At 36.5% G+C, this 22,547-nt stretch overlaps 2 protein-coding genes across 2 annotated transcripts; one reads left to right on the plus strand and one right to left on the minus strand.

The window, feature by feature from the left end:
- Positions 1-26: 26 nt before the first annotated feature.
- abcb8 (ATP binding cassette subfamily B member 8) lies at positions 27-7,512 on the minus strand. Its single transcript, XM_039684448.2, has 16 exons — positions 7,283-7,512; positions 6,222-6,561; positions 5,973-6,128; positions 5,240-5,334; positions 5,021-5,126; positions 4,110-4,271; positions 3,946-4,031; positions 3,350-3,447; positions 3,159-3,264; positions 3,016-3,049; positions 2,796-2,932; positions 1,581-1,675; positions 1,276-1,409; positions 1,020-1,167; positions 556-806; positions 27-463 (listed from the first exon to the last, which is right to left on the minus strand). Exons 1-16 carry the CDS (start codon positions 7,387-7,389, stop codon positions 380-382), a joined length of 2,139 nt encoding a protein of 712 aa, XP_039540382.2. The 5' UTR covers positions 7,390-7,512; the 3' UTR covers positions 27-379.
- Positions 7,513-7,998: 486 nt separating this feature from the next.
- Positions 7,999-20,174, plus strand: atg9b (autophagy related 9B). Its single transcript, XM_039684450.2, has 15 exons — positions 7,999-8,087; positions 8,574-8,724; positions 8,822-8,865; positions 9,138-9,202; positions 9,295-9,465; positions 11,471-11,612; positions 13,273-14,021; positions 15,431-15,584; positions 16,319-16,498; positions 16,593-16,838; positions 18,539-18,768; positions 18,849-18,951; positions 19,037-19,115; positions 19,808-19,972; positions 20,111-20,174. Exons 2-14 carry the CDS (start codon positions 8,616-8,618, stop codon positions 19,951-19,953), a joined length of 2,418 nt encoding a protein of 805 aa, XP_039540384.1. The 5' UTR covers positions 7,999-8,087; positions 8,574-8,615; the 3' UTR covers positions 19,954-19,972; positions 20,111-20,174.
- The last annotated feature ends 2,373 nt before the right edge of the window (positions 20,175-22,547 follow it).

The following is a 22,547-nucleotide window of genomic DNA, read 5'->3' on the forward strand; positions in this document are numbered from 1 at the left end:
AATTAAACTTCTAAAAACATAAAGAATGCAGGAGGAAAATATTTACTTTATTATACCCCAATTTTCATGGAAGACAGACAGATTATCATCAATACTATTGATAAATAATACATATTTCAAAATAAAATGTACATCTCACTTTTCATTTAAAAAAAGGTTAAAATATTTTAAAAAATCAGTCTAAAGTTTGGGGAAATCAAATATTATTTAACAACAGCATGGCTACCATTGCACAACACTGACATTATTCTACGATACATAAAACTCAAAAGACTGAATATTAATTTGCTATGGCAGTGCACCAAATAAAATATTGTCTTTTAAACGATACATTTAAAAAAAAAAAACCTGATAGTTAAAAATGCTCAGAAATAGTATTTTATTTGTGACCATCCGATCGTTGTCTCTTTATAAGTTCTGAATACAGCCCTCCTTTGCTCAGTAATTCCAGGTGTGTTCCAGCCTTTGAAAAAATAAATAATAAAAAAAACATTAAACATCACAGGTTTCAGGCATTCAGTATGTATGTACATCCTTTGTAAAGTCCTTCCTCACCTCAACAATACGTCCATTGCTCATGACACAGATGAGATCGGCCGCCTGTATGGTGCTGAGGCGGTGAGCGATGATCAGAACGGTTCGACCCGTTGTGGCTCTGTCCAAAGCCTCCTGAACCACACGCTCAGACTCCGCATCCAACGCACTGGTGGCCTCATCCAGAATCAAGATGCTGGGGTTTTTTATCAGGGCACGGGCGATTGCGATCCGCTGCTTTTGGCCCCCAGATAGAGTGACTCCACGTTCACCTACAAATATATGAAAATTAATGTATTGTATTTAAAATTTTATTTCAATTTAGAAAACTGATTATTTTATTCACACTTCAAAATTACATCTTTCATCTCACTTCATTGAAACCTTTCCCTTTAAAAAGAAAGTTTTAAAATGCTTTCAGTCTAGAGTTTGGGGAAATAAAACAGTGTTTATTTTATTCTGATTTCGTTTTTTACAGTGCTTACCAACCACAGTGTTATATCCATCTGGGAATGCTGTGATGAAATTATGAGCATTGGCTTGTTTGGCAGCAGACGTGACCTCGGCGTCTGTTGCACTGGGTTTTCCAAACCTGATATTCTCCATCACAGAGGTTCCAAAAAGAACAGGTTCCTGTGACAAGGACAAAGAAGATTGATACAACTAGTGATCTTAACAAACCGAAGCAGATTCGTTAGAGTGAAGCAAGGTCCAGCTCACAGAGAGAGCAAAAATATGTACCTGACTGATGAACCCAATGACGTGTCCTCTTAACCAGGACGGGTCCAGTGTTCTGATGTCCAGCCCATCCAGCATTACCACTCCACTGCTGGGGTCATAGAACCGCTCCAGTAAGGCGGCCACTGTAGATTTGCCTGAATTTAGAGGTAAATAAATGACTCATTTAATTAGACAGGCAGATATATGGATAGATAGACAGAGAGATGGATATACAGATAGATAGACAGATATTCTCTGCCTCTAGATATAAGGATAAATAGATAGACAGACAGATGGATAGACAGAGCCTCGGACAGACATCTTACCTCCGCCTGACTCTCCAACGATAGCCACAGTTTTACAGGGAGGTAGAGTCAGGTTGAAGTTTTTAAGGATCTGGTTTCCAGGTCTTGTTGGATACCTGCAGGGGCGTAGCCATCATTTCAGTCATTTTTTTTTCAGACCTTAGTTTGTTGACAGGTTTTTGCTTAATTGGCTAAAAATGCTATTCAATTTTAAAGCAATAAAACAGCAAGAAAGAACGTTGTCCAGTACCTTATATTGCTCTTACAGGGTTTTTCCTTGCTTAAAATGAGGCGAAGGTGCTAAAATCCTGATCAAATGTGTATTTTTCGTTGACCATCATATAATCTACTGTTTTACCCACAGTATTTTAGTAGGTGGATCTCAGTACCCCGTAAGAAAATGTCGTACATTTTAAAGATAAATTCATTAATCTGGTGCACGAATCCACTGTTAAAAATAAATAATCCAACCACCCAAACATATGATATTCTCTGATTTAGATATCTGATCATCGCATTACAATTATTTAAATGATCAATGTTACGCATATCACACCGAAGCTGATTTAAAAATAACATTTACCTAAAATAAGTTCTTTTTTTTGGCAAAATTACATTTTCTTACTAGCCTAAACAAAGTCTGTCTTACTAGACTAAAACTTTCCAATTGAAAACCTTCAAACTTCAAGCTTTTAAAATGACTTTTTAAAGAGAACTTACAAACTTTATCTAATTGTAAAGTGTTACCAAATTATGATAAACATCATGTATGTTACAACGCAGCCTGATGCAAGCAGATTGTGGCTGCTAATGCATGAAAATACAAATTCAGCATTAACATTCACCATGTTTATTCTAATTTGAAGGGCTTTGATAACATATCTGTGAAAATAAAATGCATTACGAGTAAAAAAAGACTGAAAGTTTTGCATGTTCGTTCGGGTAGTGAACTTACAACAAAAGCTGTTAATTATTCAACTGGAGAAACAGGCGGAGTTATTCATCATTGTGCAAAACGATTTGGATGCTAGATGACAACTTGACTTTGCTTGATAGTGCTTGACTTTTTCGTGAAAAAGGAGTGAACAGTTATTTCCCATTTTGAACTCTATGAAACTGATGGATTCAGCGTGATGGGGAGCGGGTGGGTCGTAGGCTAATGCACGAGTGACTGATTACCATGGAAACGTGAAAGTCACGTATGTAGACTATACTATGTTTGCATAAGAGGCCTACCTGAAATCAATGTTCATGAAGTCAACTCTTCCCGTCAGAGACTTGAGAGGGATACGACCTCCTCCGGTGAGAGGAACGCTGGGCTCTAGAGTCAAGTACTCAAACACACGGGCCCCTGCACTCATACCCCGAACCATCTGACACAAACCACTCGTCAATATATATATATTTATATATATAGGATACATACAATATGTAAAGATAAGTGTCTTCCACTCACCTGTCCAAACAGAATAGAAATGCTGGCAAGAGACCTATAGAGACAGAAGTAAGGTGATTCTGTTACATGTGTTTTTAGTGTGGTTTGAAATTATAGACACTTTTGTTTCTTATATATAATGTGTAAACAAAAAAAAAATTCACCTCTGAACTGTTTGAGAGGCGACCAAAAATGACATTAGATCACCAGGTGACATGTCATTACGGGCCATCAAAGACCCACCAGCAAATATAGTGCCTAGAACAATGCCTGTCGAATAAGGGAAATATTGAACAGTTCTAGTAGTTCATGTAGTAATTGGAGGCAAATCAGTAAAACATGCATAATTACTCACAGTTCAGGACAATATTAGACAGGCCCTGAAATACGGCAATCCCTGTGCCCAACGTTTCATTCATGGCAGCTGATTTCTGGACCTCGGCGGCAAACATCCTGTGAAAGTATGGTTCATATCAGAACGAAAAAAACTAGACAGTTTTTGGTCCCATTGACTTCCATAGTAGGAAAAAAATATACTATGGAAGTCAATGAGACCAGAAACTGTCTGTTAACTGATATCCTTCTAAATATCAGAAAATCGTCTGAATGGATTCGAAAACGGTAAAACTCAACTGTTTAACACTGGGGGAGTGGTAAAATGAGCCTATTTCCAAAAAAAAGTGGAGTATCCCTTTAAATTAAAGTGTTACCCAGGGTTTTATTATAATATTTGTACAGTTTTTTCACTTTCCCTTTAAGGTGAAGTAGTTATAGTAATAATAGTAAATTATACACAATGACAAACAACTAACCCTAAATCAAATGCCATCCGATGAGACTAATTTAAAAAGATTTTACAGTGTAATATTATCAACAATTCCACAGAACTCAATATTTTCCTCTCAAAATCAACAGGAAATGTGGGAAAAAGTCTAGATTCTGAAGTCGTACTCTAGTTCTCGATCCTCCATGGCAAAAGCCCTCACTGTTCGTACGTTACCAAGAGCCTCGTCGGCCACTCCTGTAGCTTTAGCAACCTAAAAGAGGCAAATGGGTTTAGCAGTTAGCATAGAAAGAGTCACTAAAACTAAACTCTTCCCCATCAGGGTCGTCACCTGTTCCTGCGCTTTGCGTGAAAGTTTCCGGAGAAAAGAACCGATGAGAGCACCAGCCCCCACGAGACATGGAAGAACGACCACAGTGAGACCCGTGAGCTTGGGGGAGATGACGTACAGCGAGACAAAACAGCCCACTGTCTGTGTGGCACTGCGCAAACCCTGTACAACACAACACATTAACAGATATAGTTGCACATTCTCCCTGGGGCTTTTTAAAAACACTTGCTTATAACATCTGCTCCTTGATTTGATTATTGAAAACGGTTCGTTACTTGTGCCAAATATTATAATTATATAATTTAAAGGGATTTTTTTTGTTTTGTTTGAGCTCTACTAGAATAGGTCTTCATACTTGAATGTTCAAAAACACATTTTTCACATATTTGACATTGTTGCAGCTCCTCTCTTCCCAGTCTGTCTTTATCAGTCTGTTTAATTCCTGTCTCTGTGAAGCCCCTTCTTCTGAAAAGCACACTGTGCTCTGATTGGTCGGCTGGACCAGTGTGTTGTGATTGGTCAACCACTTTGAGTGTGTTTTGAAAATGTCCCGCCTCTTATCCTAACTGCAAATTTCAACACTCTACTAACTCACTCAACCAGGCCCCGCCCCTTTATTTTATGTATGCCTTGACCAGGAATTATTTCATTGAAAAATAATGTGACACGTTCATTCCTGGAAGAAAACTCAAGACTACAACGGAGGCTCAGAAACAGTGTGCACTGATATAAACAATAACTTTGTGCTTTGGAGTGACATTTTTCATGCTCAAACAGCAACTTACACACAAAAGACACAAAAAACATATAGGAGTAGGACAGCTTTATAGGTGATGCATTGCATGCATACTTACTGCAAACCACATAATAAGCAAATAACGCATAAAAAACTGGTGCATAAAACATCCTACCTGGGAAATAACCAGCTTGAAGGAAGATTTAAACTCCTGGATGTCTGACGTGAGTCGGTTTACCAGCTGCCCAGTCTTGTTTGCATCAAAAAATGCAACATCTTGTCTGTAACATGACATTTACACAAGATGATTCGTTTTTTTTTTTCTTTAATTAAAGTGTATGAGTGCCTCTTCAGCAAATATAGCACATTTGTACTTTAATTCTTTAGTACAAACCTAAGCAAGGACATGAAGAGAGTTGTTCTCATGTCAGCAGCAACTCTCTCTCCAACTCTAGACAGTAGAATGATGTAGCCACTGGTCAACAGACCCTGAAAGACAGATTAACAACAGATTTTACATATACACTACCATTGAAAGGTTCAGGGTTGGTTACATTTTGTAATGTTTAGTCTCTTCTGCTAACCAAGGCCGCATTTATTTGATCAAAAATACATTAAAACAGTAAAACTTTGAAATATGCTTAAAATTTAAAATAACTGTAATAACTAATATTTTTAAAATGCAATTTATTCCTGTGATCAAAGCTGGAGTTTTGGCATCATCACTCCAGTCTTCAGTGTCACATGATCCTTCAGCAATCACTCTAATATGCTGATTTGCTGATCAAGAAACATTTCTGATTATTATCAATGATGAAAACAGCTGTGCTGCTCTCTATTTTTATGGAAACCGTAATACATGTTTTTCAGGATTCTTTGATGAATAGAAAGTTATTTTGAACAGAATTCATGTGAAATAGAAATCTTTTGTAACATTCTAAATGTCTTTACTGTCAGTTTTGATCAATTTAATGTATACTTGCTGAATAAAAAGGTATAATATTTTTTTTTAAATCTTACTAACCCCTAACTTTTGAATGGAAGTGTAATAGTGAGAGTCTTTTTAATAATCAGGAGCAAGTGATACTATATGTTGATCCTAGAGTTTCAGGTGTGACCTAAAGTACCTGTAAACCATACAGTCCAAGCAGCTTCATTGCAGGCGCTTGAATATCTCTCACATAGTGACCTGTTTGTTCTCTCATGTGGCGAGCGACAACATTCACCAGATCCCCCAAAATCAGAGGAATCTGAATATTAAGGGCTGCTGCTCCGAACGCAAGCTGAAAGAGAAGGTTAAAACAATTATTAAGCCAAAAAGGATATTAAATTAAATTAAGCATAAGTAGTTAACAATAGTTTAAATGTTTACTGACGATAACAGCTCCTATTAGAGCAAGAAGTTGGGGTCGAACAAACTCCCACAGGACGGCCCAGCTGAATTCAGGAATCTTTTCTTTCACCTGAACTTCCACCGGGACATTATTGTTCACATCTGCTTCACAATGAGCTACAGTACCAAGCAAGCGTGCCGTCAGTGTCAAAGCAGCTGGTCCTAATATGAGTTTCAGAGTGACGTTTGGCGTTCTCGGATGCCGTCTGGATGCTAGACGGAGCACTTTTTGAGCTTGTCTCCATATGCGAATAGGAGCACTGACAGTGAACTGTGTGAATGGGATTTGTGAACTACTCCATGGTACTGTGTGCTGGCCACGTCTACAATACAATAGATAACAGAAAAAGACATTATGAAAAAAGTGCACTTTGAAAAAAAGTTGACTTTAAAGTAAGTTTTAAATCAATGTGGTTGTGCTTTAAAGTACACTTATTCTGATGTGTTGACTAACATACTAAATCAGCTCCTGTTTATAATTTTAACTGTAGTGTGTTATTTGATATTACATTTAAAGATAATAAATGCACTAAAATGCTACTATCATTAATTACAAATATATTTACAAGCATGACTGCATTTTATTTAGTTCGCCATAAATGCTCGTCAGCACACTTTTTCACCATGTTTCAAAGACAATAGAAGTTATAATGAAATTACATTTAAAGATGTACTTAAATATGTTAAAAGCACAACTAATTTCATTTAATATAAATTTAAATATATCATTTGTTCAATAACAAATGCAATTACTTGTATTTTAAAATATATTTTTCCATAATAAGTACTCTTTTAAAAGTATGCCAAAGTGTACTTGTTCTTCACAAGGGACATACCACGACTATTACGCAATAATCTTTAGTTTAGAATATATGAATCACCTTTGGCATGAATAAACATACTTCTATGTCAACAAAAGCAACGTCTAAAGTTACTTGATAACAGACCACCCTGTGACTTCAACCAGATCAACATGGAAATGAATGTGCTGTGTAAGCAGTTAGTTTCAAGCCAAAATAATAAATACAGATAAACACTGTGTACCTATTGAGGTGGTGGATCAAGAAATCTCTTGTTTTTTGGGAGCTCAAAAATCGATCAGACGTAACAGTGCCGCGTGTCAGTCGACTGCAACGTGCAAAATGAAACATGTTTTAGTAGTGTTTTGTAATGATAGCAGCAAGAAGAAAGAAAGATTGTTCATCTAAACTAATTGCACTCAAGGATTAACATGTAGGCCGCCATGTTTACGCAATCGCAGCGTGACCACGCTTTCCCTATACGTCATCGCTGCGTAAATATTTTATTTCATTTTTTACATACATAAATAGTGGAATGTATATGACAATTTGGCATTATATAAATGTGGTTCTTTTTAAATTAAAACTGGCTTTTGTTTTATGCGGTATTTCTTTTAGTCTGAAATTTGTGTATGTTTGAATGATGAACGCTTTTATTTCTTACGATTACTTTCTTTTAATTTAAATAAATATTTTTTTATTCTATAATTTGTTATAAAGGGTAATAGTGTATTAATACATGCAACTAATAATATAAATAGTCAATTTTTGTTTAAAACAGTCCTCTGGTCAACGAGTTACCTAGTTAAGAAATTACTTAAATTAAACAGAACTTAAATAGAACTATCAAGAACATAGAGAAAACTGTATACACTTCTTTGCTACCTACATATTTAATATTTAATATATATAATAATTTTGCATTACATGTAGTGAATAAAAGTCCCGGAAGTGACGCTACTAGAAACCAAAGTGACGACAGGCGATATTTGTTGTCATATCTGTTTTTGTTGTGAAGAGCAAAGGCGAGGATCATCTTTGCTCGGATGGTGAGACTCATTTTGCGCTTTACATATTTAAATCATCTCAGTTTTCTTTCAATAGAAGTGTTTTCAGTAATAAAATCTCAACTAGACAAAAACAGACGATATAACGTTAAGCAAATAATGAGAAGTTTTGCCTGGATGGATGAGGTTGATGTGTGTGGTGGTCATCTGTTAAACTCACCCCTGTTAGCAGACACTTCATAAAAAATGGTTTAATCTAACGATCAGTTATGTTGTCATTAATAATCGTTGCATTTATACGTCATCGTGAGTTATTATGACAACATGTGTCTTTGTCTGTTTGTAATGATGCAATCAAGTCTGTCCTTGACTCAACTGAACATAAACCAAGCATGTGGTTGGGGCTTTGTCAGAAAAACACAGAGTACAGTGAACTTGGTCAGTTTGAGCTGGTTCTGCACTTGTTTATGGTGTGAGATATGTTTGTAGTAAATTGTCATAACTAATATCATTATACCTGTTGTTCAGGACCTAAGGTGAATATTATAGAGAGGTAGAATGTAAAACACGATGGCTGGTTTTGAAACGTACCAGGAGTATCATCGGATAGAAGACTGTGATGAAGACTCACCTCCAGGAGAGGAAGATTTACTCATCCATGTGTCAGAGGGCAGAGGGGGTAAGTATTGTTCACTGTCATACAGTATGACAAGTTATGACAAGATAATATGTTATTTTATATATATAATTTGAATTATGTCTTTGTTACATTGCAGATCCATGGCATCATATCAAGAACCTCGACAATTTCTTCACAAGAATATCCTTTAAAAAATATAGAATTTTGCAATATTATTTACATACATTTCATAGGCTGAATGGAAAAATGGGCAATTTTGTGAATGCATGAAAATCTCCCAACACTGTTTCAGTATCATTTTCTCTTTTTCATGAGAACACACTGCCTCTATTCATCATTAGGCATTGGTGTTTTGTTACGCTCTGGCTACATTAATGCTAAACAAAGCTGTAATTCTTTAAAACTGTTTCCACTATTATTGGAATCCAAGAGGCCTTAATCAACATGCTCACATATATCATTTTCATCAGAAGAATGGATTCGCCTGTATGGTGTTATCAGAATTTTTCGAGCTTGTGTAAGTCATATTTATTTATTGCCTGAAGCTTTAATTATTTAGGGCAGGTTTGGGTATACTAATCATGTCTGCTTTTGCATTTCCATTTTCAGGCAATTCCTGTTTGTGGTCACGTTTACAACTTTCCTCTTCAACTGTGTGGAATATGATGTTCTCTTTGCCAACCGAGTGGTCAACCACACGGGTCAGAGCCTCGGTCCTCTGGACAGGAACAAGGTCACCCTTCCTGATGCTATTTTACCCAGCGAGCAATGCACTGAGAGGTCAGTGTGTCCGGTTTATACAGGCGTATGCACTGAGAGATGCTGAACTTCCTGCTATTGCGAATTAAAATTGGCTTCGCTTGTAGAAATCTGTGGTTACATTGAATTGTGTTTGTTTGCTTAAAAATCCAGTATTTATTTACATATATATTTATATTATTATATTATTAATATTAATTTAGATTATTGATCAATCAATAAATTAATAACATATTTCACTACTTCAGTGTTCTTGTCATTAACATATTTATTAATAGGAATAAATCTAGCATAAAATAAATAACTATTAGATGAGAAGCTTAAACTCACACTCAAAAAACTTGTAAAGAAATGTTTCCTTTGCTGCTGACTGAAATAAAATAATACTCAGTTGAAGTACTAACATTACTAAAACTAAATAAATAAGAACTAAATAGAAATATTACAAACAAACTATTAAAAATGATGGAAGAGCATAATAAAACTACTGGAGCTTAAACTAAAATGAAAATATAAAAATAAAAGCGCATTCTAAATATTAAAAAAATGTTTTATTTATACAGAAAATCTCTTACTGTTCAGTTTACGGTCAAAATTTGTATTTTCATTGAATCAAGCAAAGAATAGAGCTGTCATGAGCTATTGTTCACTTCAATTAATCGGTTTATTCGACCAATTGTCAAAGTAATTGACCGATTACTAGTGACAGTCCTATTTTAGAATTAAAACCAGGTTTTAGCGCTTTTGTAATATTTTAAATAATATATTTTAGAAAAGAACAAATAGGTCAACTTTTTACAACCTGAATTGTAACAGCCAGTTTGCTGATATTTTGATATTGCACGTGAACTTTAATCATAATACACCACTCTAGGGTTATCACGTTTTGTGTTCAGTTTTCAAAGTTGTACGTTGATTTCTTATTGCGCTTTTCCTGTCATGTCTAGCTGGATTTTTGTAGTTGCCTGTTTTCTAACGTGCCCTGGAGCTCTGGGTGAGAATGCTGTTTTGCTCTATAGATTACGTCATGTGACGTTCAAACCCTAGAACTAATTGGTTTCCTACTTCTCCAAAATAAGCAGGCTGTAAACAAGCATGTGTTGGGATGATCTGCTCTCTCAGAGAACCTGTTATTCTATTTCTGTGACTGTAGATGATACTGAAACTTTGTATTACGTACAGCTCATGTGTTTTAAATAGAAACCGAGTGTGTAATGTTTTGGTCTATTTGGCATTGGATCGCTATTTTGCTTGTTTCTCAGATTTTTCCATGGTAACCCTTATCATGGACACCTAATGTTAACACTGATAGAGTCAGAAGAAGTATAAATCAATTTACAAATGTGTTGTTCACAGAATCCGAAATGCAACGCAAACATATTAATATCACAGTTGACAGTGACACACTTCATTCAGGAACATCTTGTGCTTTCATAAAGTAATAAAGACTTGGTAAACATTCTCATTTGGTTGGTCATATTATTTTCCATATCTGCTTTCATTCTGTTTTGGAAGAGAGATTTAGTTATTCAAGCCAAACTACATACACTACCGTACAAACGTTTGCGCTCACTAACAAACGTTTTTGAAAGAAGTCTCTTATGCTCACCAAGTACTGTAAAAACAGTAAAGGTGTGACATGTTATATAATTACAAATTTAAATCATTTCTATTTGAATATATTTCAAAAAATGTAATTAATTCCTGTGATCAAAGCTAAATTTTCAGCTTCATTTCAGCTTCATTCAGTGTCACATGATCCATCAGAAATCATTCTAATATGATGATTTAGTGCTGAAGAAACATTTCTTAATATTATCACTGTTGAAAACGGTTGCGATTTTTTTTGTTTTCAAGATAAAATCATTTATAAAACTTTGGTAACATTATACATTTTCTGTAACTTTTGCATCCTTGCTGAATAAACACTACATTTTTGAATGGTAGTATATTATATACAATTTATATTTATAACTTATAAACGAACCCTTGAGCGATCCCATAATCATCTTTCTTCCTCGATCAGGATTCAAGGAAACAGCTGGATCATCTTTCTCTTGATAATGGCGGCCATTTTCTGGCTCTATCGGCTTGTGAAGGTGATCTTTAACGTCCTCAGCTACTGGGAGATCCGGCAGTTTTATATTAAAGCTCTGAAAATACAGATGGTAAGATGTGTGAGTTTTTCCAGAACCTAGTGTACTTCCTATCTATTCATATATCTAGTGTACTCCCTATCTAGTCTTAAATCTAGTGTACTCCCTATCTATTGTACACCCTATCTAGTCATATATCTAGTGTACTCCCTATCTAGTCATAAAACTGCATCTATATTAACCCTCAGGAGCTCTTCGGTCATTTCTGACTGTCTGAAAAAAATTTCTGTTTTGAATTTCTAAAAATTACAGCTTCATCAGAATGTTATATGTTAAAATTGGTGACTTTTATGGCATTATGTATGTGAATACAAAAAAAAAATTGAGGTCATGATCCGAGCATGCTAAGTGGTCGTAAAAAAAAGTAGTCACACTTGTGGTCTTTAGTCAAAAATGACCGACCCATAGGAAATGAATGGGAAATTGACAAAAAAAAAAAAAATTCTCTGAATTTTTGTACGTGCAATCTACAAATCGGCCACAATTCTAAAAAAAAGTACACTGCAGGAAAGGGGTGACGCTCTACAACATCTAGAGTGCAAAACAGACAAACCCACCCACCCAAACACACACATACAAACACACTTTTATACACATACACACCAATAAATTTTGATTACAAAATTTATGTTTTAATTTCTAAAAATCACAGCTTCATCAGAATTTTATATGTTAAAATTGGTGACTTTTTATGGCATTATGTATGTGAACACACAAAAAAATTGAGGTCATGATCTGAGCATGCTAAGTGGCCTTAAAAAAATAGTCACACTTGTGGTCTTTGGTCAAAAATGACCCCCATAGGAAATGAATGGGAAATTGACAAAAACACAATTCACAAATTTTTATTTATTTATTTATTTATTTTATTTTTTTTAAAAATCGTTTTTGAGATTGTTTCAACTATATTAAAATCCACCAAAAAAAAAAAAAAAGGGTTCATAAACATCTGGGGAATTCACATGCTTCCCCATAGAGAGCTGCACATCTAGTGATTACACCATGATTCTACGCCTTTTCTCTATACTGTAACCAGATGGTGCTAATTTTCTTCAAAAAATACATTTTTTTTTCTGAAGGCCTAGAATCTATTTTAAATTAAAATACTGCATTAATAATATTTTGAAAAAAATAATATATATATAATAAAAACACACACACACACATATATATATATATATATATATTTTTTTTTTTCCATGGCAAAAATAGACCATAAATAATGCATAAATATTAATAAATTCAATCAAATTGTCTCAAAATACTATATTACAAAGAATAAATATTATGGAACAAAAATAAATTGCATTGGTTTTACTGGGATGGAGGAAATTTAATTTTTAGGTGTCCGGTCACTTTTGACCGGGAAGATAACAAGTGTGACTCCGAAACGAAGAGCACCTGAGGGATAATAATCATAAAATTAATCTAAAACTAATATTTAATTTAAAAATAAATTAGCACACTAATAACCACATTCATTTGTCACACCTAAATATAATTATTTATATAATTTAATAAGAAAATAAATGAAATATAAGAGGTATAATAGGGATATCATAAATATTTTTTTTTTGTAAATAAATAATTTAGACGAATAATAAATGGTTTATATTATACTACTCATTCAAACACTGTCAAACACACTGTTTTGTGTTTTCATGAATGTTAGGATGAGCTGTGTAACTTCACATGGCAAGAAGTTCAAGGGCGTTTGATTCACCTGCAGCGTGAGCATCCCATGTGTGTCCAGAAGCGGGAACTCTCCGAACTAGACATCTACCACCGCATCCTGCGCTTTAAAAACTACACAGTGGCCATGATCAACAAGTCCCTGCTGCCCGTCAGACTGCGCGTGCCCTTCTTCGGCGACATGATTTTCCTCACGCAGGGCCTAAAATACAACTTTGAGCTCATTCTGTTCTGGGGACCCCTCTCACTCTTCCAGAACAAATGGAGCTTGCATCCTAAATACAAACGGGCGGCAAACCGGCAGGACCTGGCCAAGCAGCTGAGCCGCGTCATCCTGCTGACGGGGCTGGTCAATCTGCTGCTGTGCCCCTTCGTGCTGGTGTGGCAGGTGCTGTACGCGTTCTTTAGCTACGCTGAGGTCATCAAGCGGGAGCCGGGGAGTTTGGGCGCCCGGCGCTGGTCGCTGTACGGTCGGCTCTACCTGCGCCACTTCAACGAGCTGGATCACGAGCTGCAAGGCAGGATGGGCCGTGGGTACAAACCCGCCGCCAAGTACATGAATGTCTTTGTTTCTCCCATGTTGGCGGTGCTGGCCAAGAACGTGGCTTTCTTCTCCGGCTCGGTGTTCGCCGTGCTCATCGCTCTGACGGTGTACGATGAAGACGTGCTGACCGTGCAACACATCCTCACGGCCATCACCGTGCTTGGCGTGGTCATCACCATCACCAGGTACGGCAAGACTTTTGCATTTATTCATCTAGCAGACGCCACCTACTGTACAAGGACCAGGCAAACAAAAAATGTAATAATGAAATAAATAAAAGAAAATGAAATAAAAGATCAAATAGGATGCACAGTAAAGTGACCATCTTTGCTAAAAGAAAACCAGCTATAGACTGTTCTTAAAGATAGGCTACAACATTTATGTTGCCTTTTAAGGCACCTTATTATAGAGAACTGAGTGTGAGTTTTAACAGCAGCTCTGTTCCAGAACCTAGTGTACTTCCTAGCTAGTGACATATTTAGTGCACTCCACTATCTAGTTATATATCTAGTGTACTCCCTATCTAGTTATATATCTAGTGTACCCCTATCTAGTCTTATATCTAGAGTCCTTCTATCTAGTCATATATCTAGTGTACTCCCTATCTAGTCATATATCTAGTGTACTCCCTTTTTAGTGTACCCCTATCTAGTCTTATATCTAGAGTCCTTCTATCTAGTCATATATCTAGTGTACTCCCTATCTAGTCATATATCTAGTGTACTCCCTATCTAGTTATATATCTAGTGTACTCCCTATCTAGTCATATCTAGTGTACTCCCTATGTAGTGTACTCCCTATCTAGCCATATCTAGTGTACTCCCTATTTAGTGTACTCACTATCTAGTCATATCTAGTGTACTCCCTATGTAGTGTACTCCTATGTAGTCATATATCTAGTGTACTCCTGATCTAGTGTACTCCCTATCTAGTCATATATCTAGTGTACTCCCTCTCTACTGTACTCACTATCTAGACATATATCTAGTGTACTCTTTATCTAGTGTTCTCCCTATCTAGTGTACTCGCTATCTAGTCATATCTAGTGTACTCCCTATGTAGTGTACTCCTATCTAGTCATGTATCTAGTGTACTCCTTTTTAGTGTTCTCCCTATCTAGTCTTATATAGTGTACTCCCGATCTAATGTACTTCCTATCTAGTCATATATCTAGTGTACTCCCTATCTAGTCATATATCTAGTGTACTCCCTATCTAGTGTACTCCCTATCTAGACATATATCTAGTGTACTCCTTATCTAGTGTTCTCCCTATCTAGTGTACTAGTATACAGTTATAGAGTTTCCATTTAGTTAAAGATGCTGCCTATGTAGACAACGAGGAACAGAGCTAATGTGTAAAATGACTACAGCTGTGCACCTCGATATAAGACATATTGGTCCAACTACGTAAAGTAAAAGACAATGGCTCTCCGCAGATCTTCCCAGCTGGCATCAGGTCAGAGAACGAGTGGCGTCGCGTGTGTTCTGCTGACCTCGTTCCACCTAAGCATTGTAATTGTGACCTGAACACTCTCAGCACCTGTCAGCCTGCCCTGACCTGGTCTACAGTAATGCCGTGTGAATCTCTTACAGGTCGTTTATTCCAGATGAACATATGGTGTGGTGTCCCGAACAGTTGCTGCAGTGTGTCCTGGCACACATCCACTACATGCCCGACCACTGGAAGGGCAACGCCAACAAGAGCGAGACCCGGGATGAGATGGCACAGCTTTTCCAGTATAAAGCGGTGAGAACTGCATGACTTTGTCAGATCATTGTTGTTCGATATCATGCCTTTTGTTCATTCATTCATTAATATACACTAATGTTAAAAAATGTGGGGTTTTCTTTTCATATCAAAAGTGATGGTAATGACATATCTGTTAAAATTGATTTCTGTTTCAAATAAATACTGTGCTTTTGAACTTTTTATTCATCAAAGAATTCAGAATTATTATTATTTTTAACGGTTTCCCCCAAAAATAAAGCAGCAGAAACAAAGTTAAAAAAACCTAGTAACAAACATGACTAAATTGTAAATATTCAAATATTTAAATAACATGGTTGTGGAAATTATATATAAATTATTTATATAATATCAACAGTCTTGATTAGCAGCGCTTGATGTAGACAGTCACTTAATTTATTAGTCGACAGCGAGAATTGAGTGAGTTTTAACCGCGGCTCTGTTCTAGAAGCTAGTGTACTCCCTATCTAGTGTACTCCCTATGTAATCATATATCTAGTGTTCTAAGTGTCTTGACTTTTACTTTTACTTTTATAATACAGAGAGGTAAAGTCCTCAAAGTCTGAGCGCTGAAAATGAGCACGGCTGATTGTTTACCACAGGAACTGTTGAGTTTTCGGTTATCTCGAGTATGAAATGATACCTTACCTCTCTGCTCCTGTTGTCTGATCTTAGATTGTCCTCTAGGATTATTTCACACCTGTTCCTCTCATTTATGTGCGCCTGTCCTGCAGGTCTTCATCTTGGAGGAGCTTCTCAGTCCCATAATTACGCCCTTCATCCTCATCTTCCCCCTGCGGAGCAAGTCTTTAGAAATCATCGACTTCTTCCGGAACTTCACCGTGGACGTGGCAGGAGTGGGAGACATTTGCTCATTCGCCCAGATGGACATCAGGCGCCATGGCAACCCACAGGTAAATGCACATCAAAGATCACATGCACGTTTGGACATTCAGCTTGCGGTATAAATGGGTGGGTAAAGCTTACCGTTTCCCCCGTCTCGCTCAGTGGATGTCTGAAGGCCAGACGGAGGCCTCGGTGTACCAGCAGGCTGAGAACGGCAAGACGGAGCTTTCCCTGATGCACTTCACCATCAAAAACCCTCGCTGGCAGCCCCCGCAGGACAGCTCGGTGTTCATCAGTCACCTGATGGAGAAGGTGCAACATGACGCTCAGACGGGACCGTCTCCTCAGCTGCTGCTGTCCGAGGCTCCTCTCTGTACCTCGCTGCTGTCCAACGAGTCCGCCACTGGGGTAAGGCACACTTCCTCATGTTCACCACTGCCTCGGACTGTATTAGGAGGATCCCTGTCATGTTCCAATCAGCATTCACAACACAGCTAGATGTAATGTAGGGTGGAGTATCTCACAGATCTTCACATTAAAACACACTTACAAAAATAAGAGATATTTTAGGATTTTTTTTCTTTTTCTTTGCATTGTGACATTACGGTAAGCACAATGATTTTTTAAACTTTTTAAACGAGGCAATAAATAGTGACCTGATTTATAAATACTTTACAATTTTATATAAACACTTACAATATATATATTGCAATTATGAGAATGAGTATTATTATTATTATAATAATGCGAGATGGAGATTAGATGAAAAAGTGCTTAATTGCAAAAAATATTTTTTTTTTCTTAATTATTAAAAAATTACAAATATTATTATATTATAAAATATTTTATATAAATTTTGAACGGTCGTTTAAATCAGCCTTTCTCAAAGTGGGTGCCGCGGCACACTGGGGTGCCCCCTAGCTGTGTCAGGGGTGCCGCCAAAAAATTACGTAGGCTAAAAAAAATGTGAAAAAAAAAAACAGAAAAAAAAACAGCTGACATTTCATATATAAATATATTTGAATTTACATATTTACATTCTTCTTTTTAAACATATGAACATATTAATAAAATTGTAAATTCATTTTAGATAAATATATAAAATTAATCATAAAAAAAATCCGTCTCACAAGACCGAAGCAAGACGCACACAACTTGACGCAAGTGACGCAATCCATAGCAACGCATTATATTAACACCTCAGACTGACAGAAACGTAAAAATAAACGTGAATTTAGGCCATTTTAGTTACAGCATTATGGATCGTTTTTTGAAAAGAAAATCCCCATAAGAGCCGGGGATTTTTATTTTATTTCATCTGCATCCTGCACTTCATTTGAGTTCTCCTGGTCTGGATTTGTTATTGGGTTCTTGTATTGGGCGGTCCACCTCTTACGGTTTTATGGCATTTGTGTCTCTGATTAATTATTTTGTGAATTACTTTGCAAACCTGTGTTTTTAAAGGTGCTATAAAGTTTTTATTATTATTGTTATTTACAGTTCATATTATGCTCTGTTCATTACTGTTCTGTCTAACTAAACAAGACATTTGCATTTAAATTTGGGTTATGCAGTGTTTTTAAATTATATTTTACACTGGGGTGCCTTGAGATTTTATGCACTTTTGAAAGGTGTCCTGACTGAAAAAAGTTTGAGAAAGGCTGGTTTAAATAATAATAATTATTATTAACAATATAATATTATTAGTTATTTCTATCAGAAAAAAAAACTGAGTGTGTTTATCTAAAGCTTCAGTTTTGTCTTTTAACAAACTTAATTTTAATCAGTCGAGTCCCCACTCGCCACCAAAAAAAAAAAAAAAATCATGTGAAAATATTATGGGACACGCTTAGAAACACTCCATTCCGAAAGGAAAACGAGAGAGAGAGAAAAAACGTTTCCTGTGGCGTTCAGGATATTATAAAACCTGCCAGGAAAGACAAGAAATATTGACATTTAATTGCATCCCTCTGCATTGTTTCTGCACTTGCTGCCAGATTGGTTATTTCACAGATCATAATCGTGAGCGTCAGCAGGGTTACATCACCAGCTGGTTTTTCACATCCCTCAATGAGATGCATGTGTTTCTGCATTATTTTGGTCTTCAGCCTGATAACCTGTTAGCCAGTGTGTTGGCTCACCCTGTGCTGACTGCCTCTGGACTGCCCGGAAGGAACCGGCGCTTCATCACTCCGAACAGTGCGGCTTCAGCCGCGGCTAGTGTCCTGGCGTCACTCTCGTCTTCCCAGCAGCCCCATGCAGGACGATCTCGCTCACACACATCCCGACAGCAGCACGACGGCCTCGTGTACTACAGCGACCACACTGTGTCCGACAGGTAACTGTCAAAAAACAATCGCAATTTGTGTCGAAATCATATCATTCAGACCGAAGTAATCTACGTTACCTTTTCTTTAGCATGTCCGCTAGTGACTCCAAGATGCTCAGCCAGTCTCATTCAGCCCTGGTGTCAGAGTTTGCATCTGCCGAGATGAGCCTGCACGCTATATACATGCATGAGGTGAGTACACCGATATACTCAAATATTAAGAACAATCCTTCATAATCCAGTATGGTTTTTCAGTAGTTTTTGGTCTTTCCCTCAGGTGCATCAGCAGAAGACCCAGCATGCACCTGGACTGTTTCAGGCCTCTGTGCCAATGAGGGACTTGAGTGCCAACAGTGGTGAGGGAACCATCGAGTTGTCTAATGAACCGTCTGATGCATATTGCACACAGAAATTGATTTTTCATAAGGCATCAGATAGTGGTGGTCAGGAAGGGTCTAGAGACTCCATTTTTGCACTCAGGTTTAAGTCTCATGGCCCTCTATCAGAATCCAGAGTTTCAAGAAGATCAGAGAAATTTAAAATTTCGCCCCCCCGAAAAAAACCTGTCGACTTTTTCGGTGCAAAAAAAAAAAGTTTCTCCGATCTTCTCAAAACTCTGGATTCTGATAGAGGGCCGTGAGACTTAGACCTGAGTGCAAAAATGGAGTCTCTAGACCCTTCCTGAGCTGAGATATCGAAACTCAAAATTTCGACCCGAAAAAAAAAAACGACACTGGTACCCCTTTCGTTTTTTTTGTTTTGGGCGAAAAATGAAGTTTCTCCAATCTTCTCAAAACTCTGGATTCTGATAGAGGGCCATGAGACTTAAACCTGAGTGCAAAAATGGAGGCTCTAGACCCTTCCTGAGCTGAGATATTGAGATATTTATAAGTCAGTCAAGTTATTCAGTCAATAAGTGAGCGTTTCTCAGCCAGAATAAGTCGTCATCAGGTCTATGATGTCAAATGTTGAATCTTTGAGTTAATCAATCTATTTTAAATGGTATAACTCTGGCACAAAAGGATCATGAGCCGCTTTTCTCTCTCAGCTCAATTTCCCGAGACACAGACAGTCACCTTGGAGTCGCCCACTTCTGTCCGTCTGGGTGGCTGGGCTGAAGAGGAGGAGCAGGGGGACGAGGAAGAGATAAACATCAACCGTGTGCCAGATCAGACCAGCAGAGGGAGCAGCTGAAGTGCCTTCAACCTGTACGGTGCGTGTCCACATCAACAACATCGCTTATGTCACATTATGTTAATAAATCATTCGATTTTACACACTATCGCTATATATAAAGTGCTAAATGAATCAAATTCTATATTATAAATGGGTCAACATCTGTTTTTTGCAGGTTTTGTGTTGATTTTTTGGGAGTTGTGGCCTTGCTTTGAAACCTTTTGATAAGCATGCTGGGACGCCACACCAAGCATGCTGTTCCAGGGGCCGCTGGGTCCTCTGGACGCACGGTCTTCCAGTTCAGAGGAACTGATGTAATGGACTGCAAGAGTATGTCTGCCACTCTCCCTCCCTCCTCACATCAATCACATTTAAGACTGCTGTGTATGTGTGTGTGTGTGTTTTGTTTCTGACATGACAGGATGACACTTGTTTTACAGTATTTATTTCCATTTAATTTTTTCATCATGCAATGTTTGATTTATTTGGGTTAGGGCAAGTAACTTTCTCCGCGCCGGCAGTATTTACTTAACGCGCTGCTTCGGTTTTGAGGGATGAAAACATCCTTTATCGTAGTATTGCTAGTGTGACTTTAGCGTTACAGAGAGTTAGCACGGGCGGACAGAGAAACTTCACTGAATGTAAAATCATACCAGTTGCCTCATAAGAAAAACATACTATTCAACATATAATTTTTTTTTTTCCTTGAAGAAAATATAATATATAGAATTAAGGATAATTTTGCCTAGTTTAATTTAAATGAAACAAAAGTTGACAGATATTAATAAAATGCAATAATATTCATCACATTTTACCAAAAAGGGTTTGATTTGCAGGGGAATAGAGTTCAAATCGTATTTTTGTTGAACAAGTCAGTCTGTCATGAGCGCATTTCATCATCTACACTGACAAATGTGCTTGTTTTAATCTTTAGATGATCACATGACTGCATTAAATGACGCTGATGATGCTATAAGAATGAAACAAGCTAAAGATACGTTCGAGTTAAATGTCGAAAAAATATTTAAATTAATAAAATGTTAGGATTTTTTTTCAACTTGTAAACAACCTTTTTAACCACTCAACTAGTTACAAATAGCGACTATTCAAGGTTAAACTGACTAAACCAGTGAATGTCATGTTTTTAAGATGTGGATTTGGGATTTGTACTTTGCACCCAACCGATAACAGTCTCTTTCCAGTGTGATGGCCTAAATATTACACATCTTTCAAGCCGTATCCCAGAATTCATCCGTTTAAGCAGTTCCTGTCTCGTGTCCGAGTCCGTGTAGACCCGAAACTGAAAATTTCTGTGTGGAGTTCAATCCGTTTTTAAACTAGAATCCGCCATAGAACAAATAGTTTGTAATGAATGTGCTCTCAAAATATGAGCATCACAAGAGCCTGAGGGCTTTTTGACAGTTTACACACGGCCTGAACGACGCAGTGGCCAGAGCTTTCAGAAATCACCTACTTGAAATACTGCAGCAAATGGATGTTAGAGAGCAGTTTATAAGGGTAACGGCATTAATATCATACCCACCGAAATACCTCTTAGTGTACCTTAAGACCGCATGTACAGTATTTATTTGTGTGGGTGTGATGTTATCGAACGAACACGATCAGGATGACGAGCGATTGCAGTGTTACGGGATTCTGGGGTTTTTCCCACACAAGCGAAACACTTTGTTTTCAGCTCTGTTATCTTCAAGTCTGGGGTCGAACTGTGCCAGGTGCTATATATTTGTATATTTAATTTGTTTCTATATTTGTCTCTTTTTGTTGGATTTTGACTTGTTTTGTCTGATCGAAATAACACTATCGAAAAAATAAATAAACCACACCAAAACCTGTATTTGCTGTCTTGGTTGATCATTTCAGGCACCAGTGCTGTTTTAGTATTACAGTATTTCTTTCTAGCTTTTTTTTACATTTTCAGTTTTCATTTGTTAGTCATTTTATGTTTTTAGGGTTAGTTTGTCATTGTTATTTTAGATTTGTATAGCTTTTAATTTCAGTTTTAGTAATTTACAAAAATAATAATAATAATAATAATAATTTAAAAATTGCAAAATACTTAAACAAAAATTAGGATTGTTGCCTTGGGAATACAGTGACATAAGTTTAAAGTGTTTAATACTTGTATATAATTATTGTATTAATATTTTGAATTTATTTTTATATTCTCAGTTTATTATTTATTTCATCAATTTAGTCAGTAATTTTATTATGTGCCTTAGGTTAGTTTGTCTTTTTTTGTATTTAGCTTTTTTTGGCAATAAACTAAAATACATTTGTTTTTTAATCTTATATTTATATTTGATTATAGTATTTCTTAATTATAAGATTATACTATATAATTATAAGACTATTATATATATATTCAGTTAAAATTTTAATTTAAGGTAGTAATTTTCTGCTTAGGGTTAGTTTGTCATTTCTATTATGTTTTAGATTTGTAGAGCTGTTTTATTTTAGTTTTAGTCATTTGATAAAATTATTTAAAAAAAAAAAAGCAAAATACTTGGCTATGAACTAGTTGTAAACTGAAAAAGTTTTTCCATCAAATATTTATATTTTAGGTTTATTTCAATGTCTGAAAACAATTCGTT

The sequence above is a fragment of the Pimephales promelas genome, chromosome 22 (assembly GCF_988280905.1).
Source record: "Pimephales promelas chromosome 22, fPimPro1.hap1.1, whole genome shotgun sequence".
NCBI classification, from domain to species: Eukaryota; Metazoa; Chordata; class Actinopteri; order Cypriniformes; family Leuciscidae; genus Pimephales; species Pimephales promelas.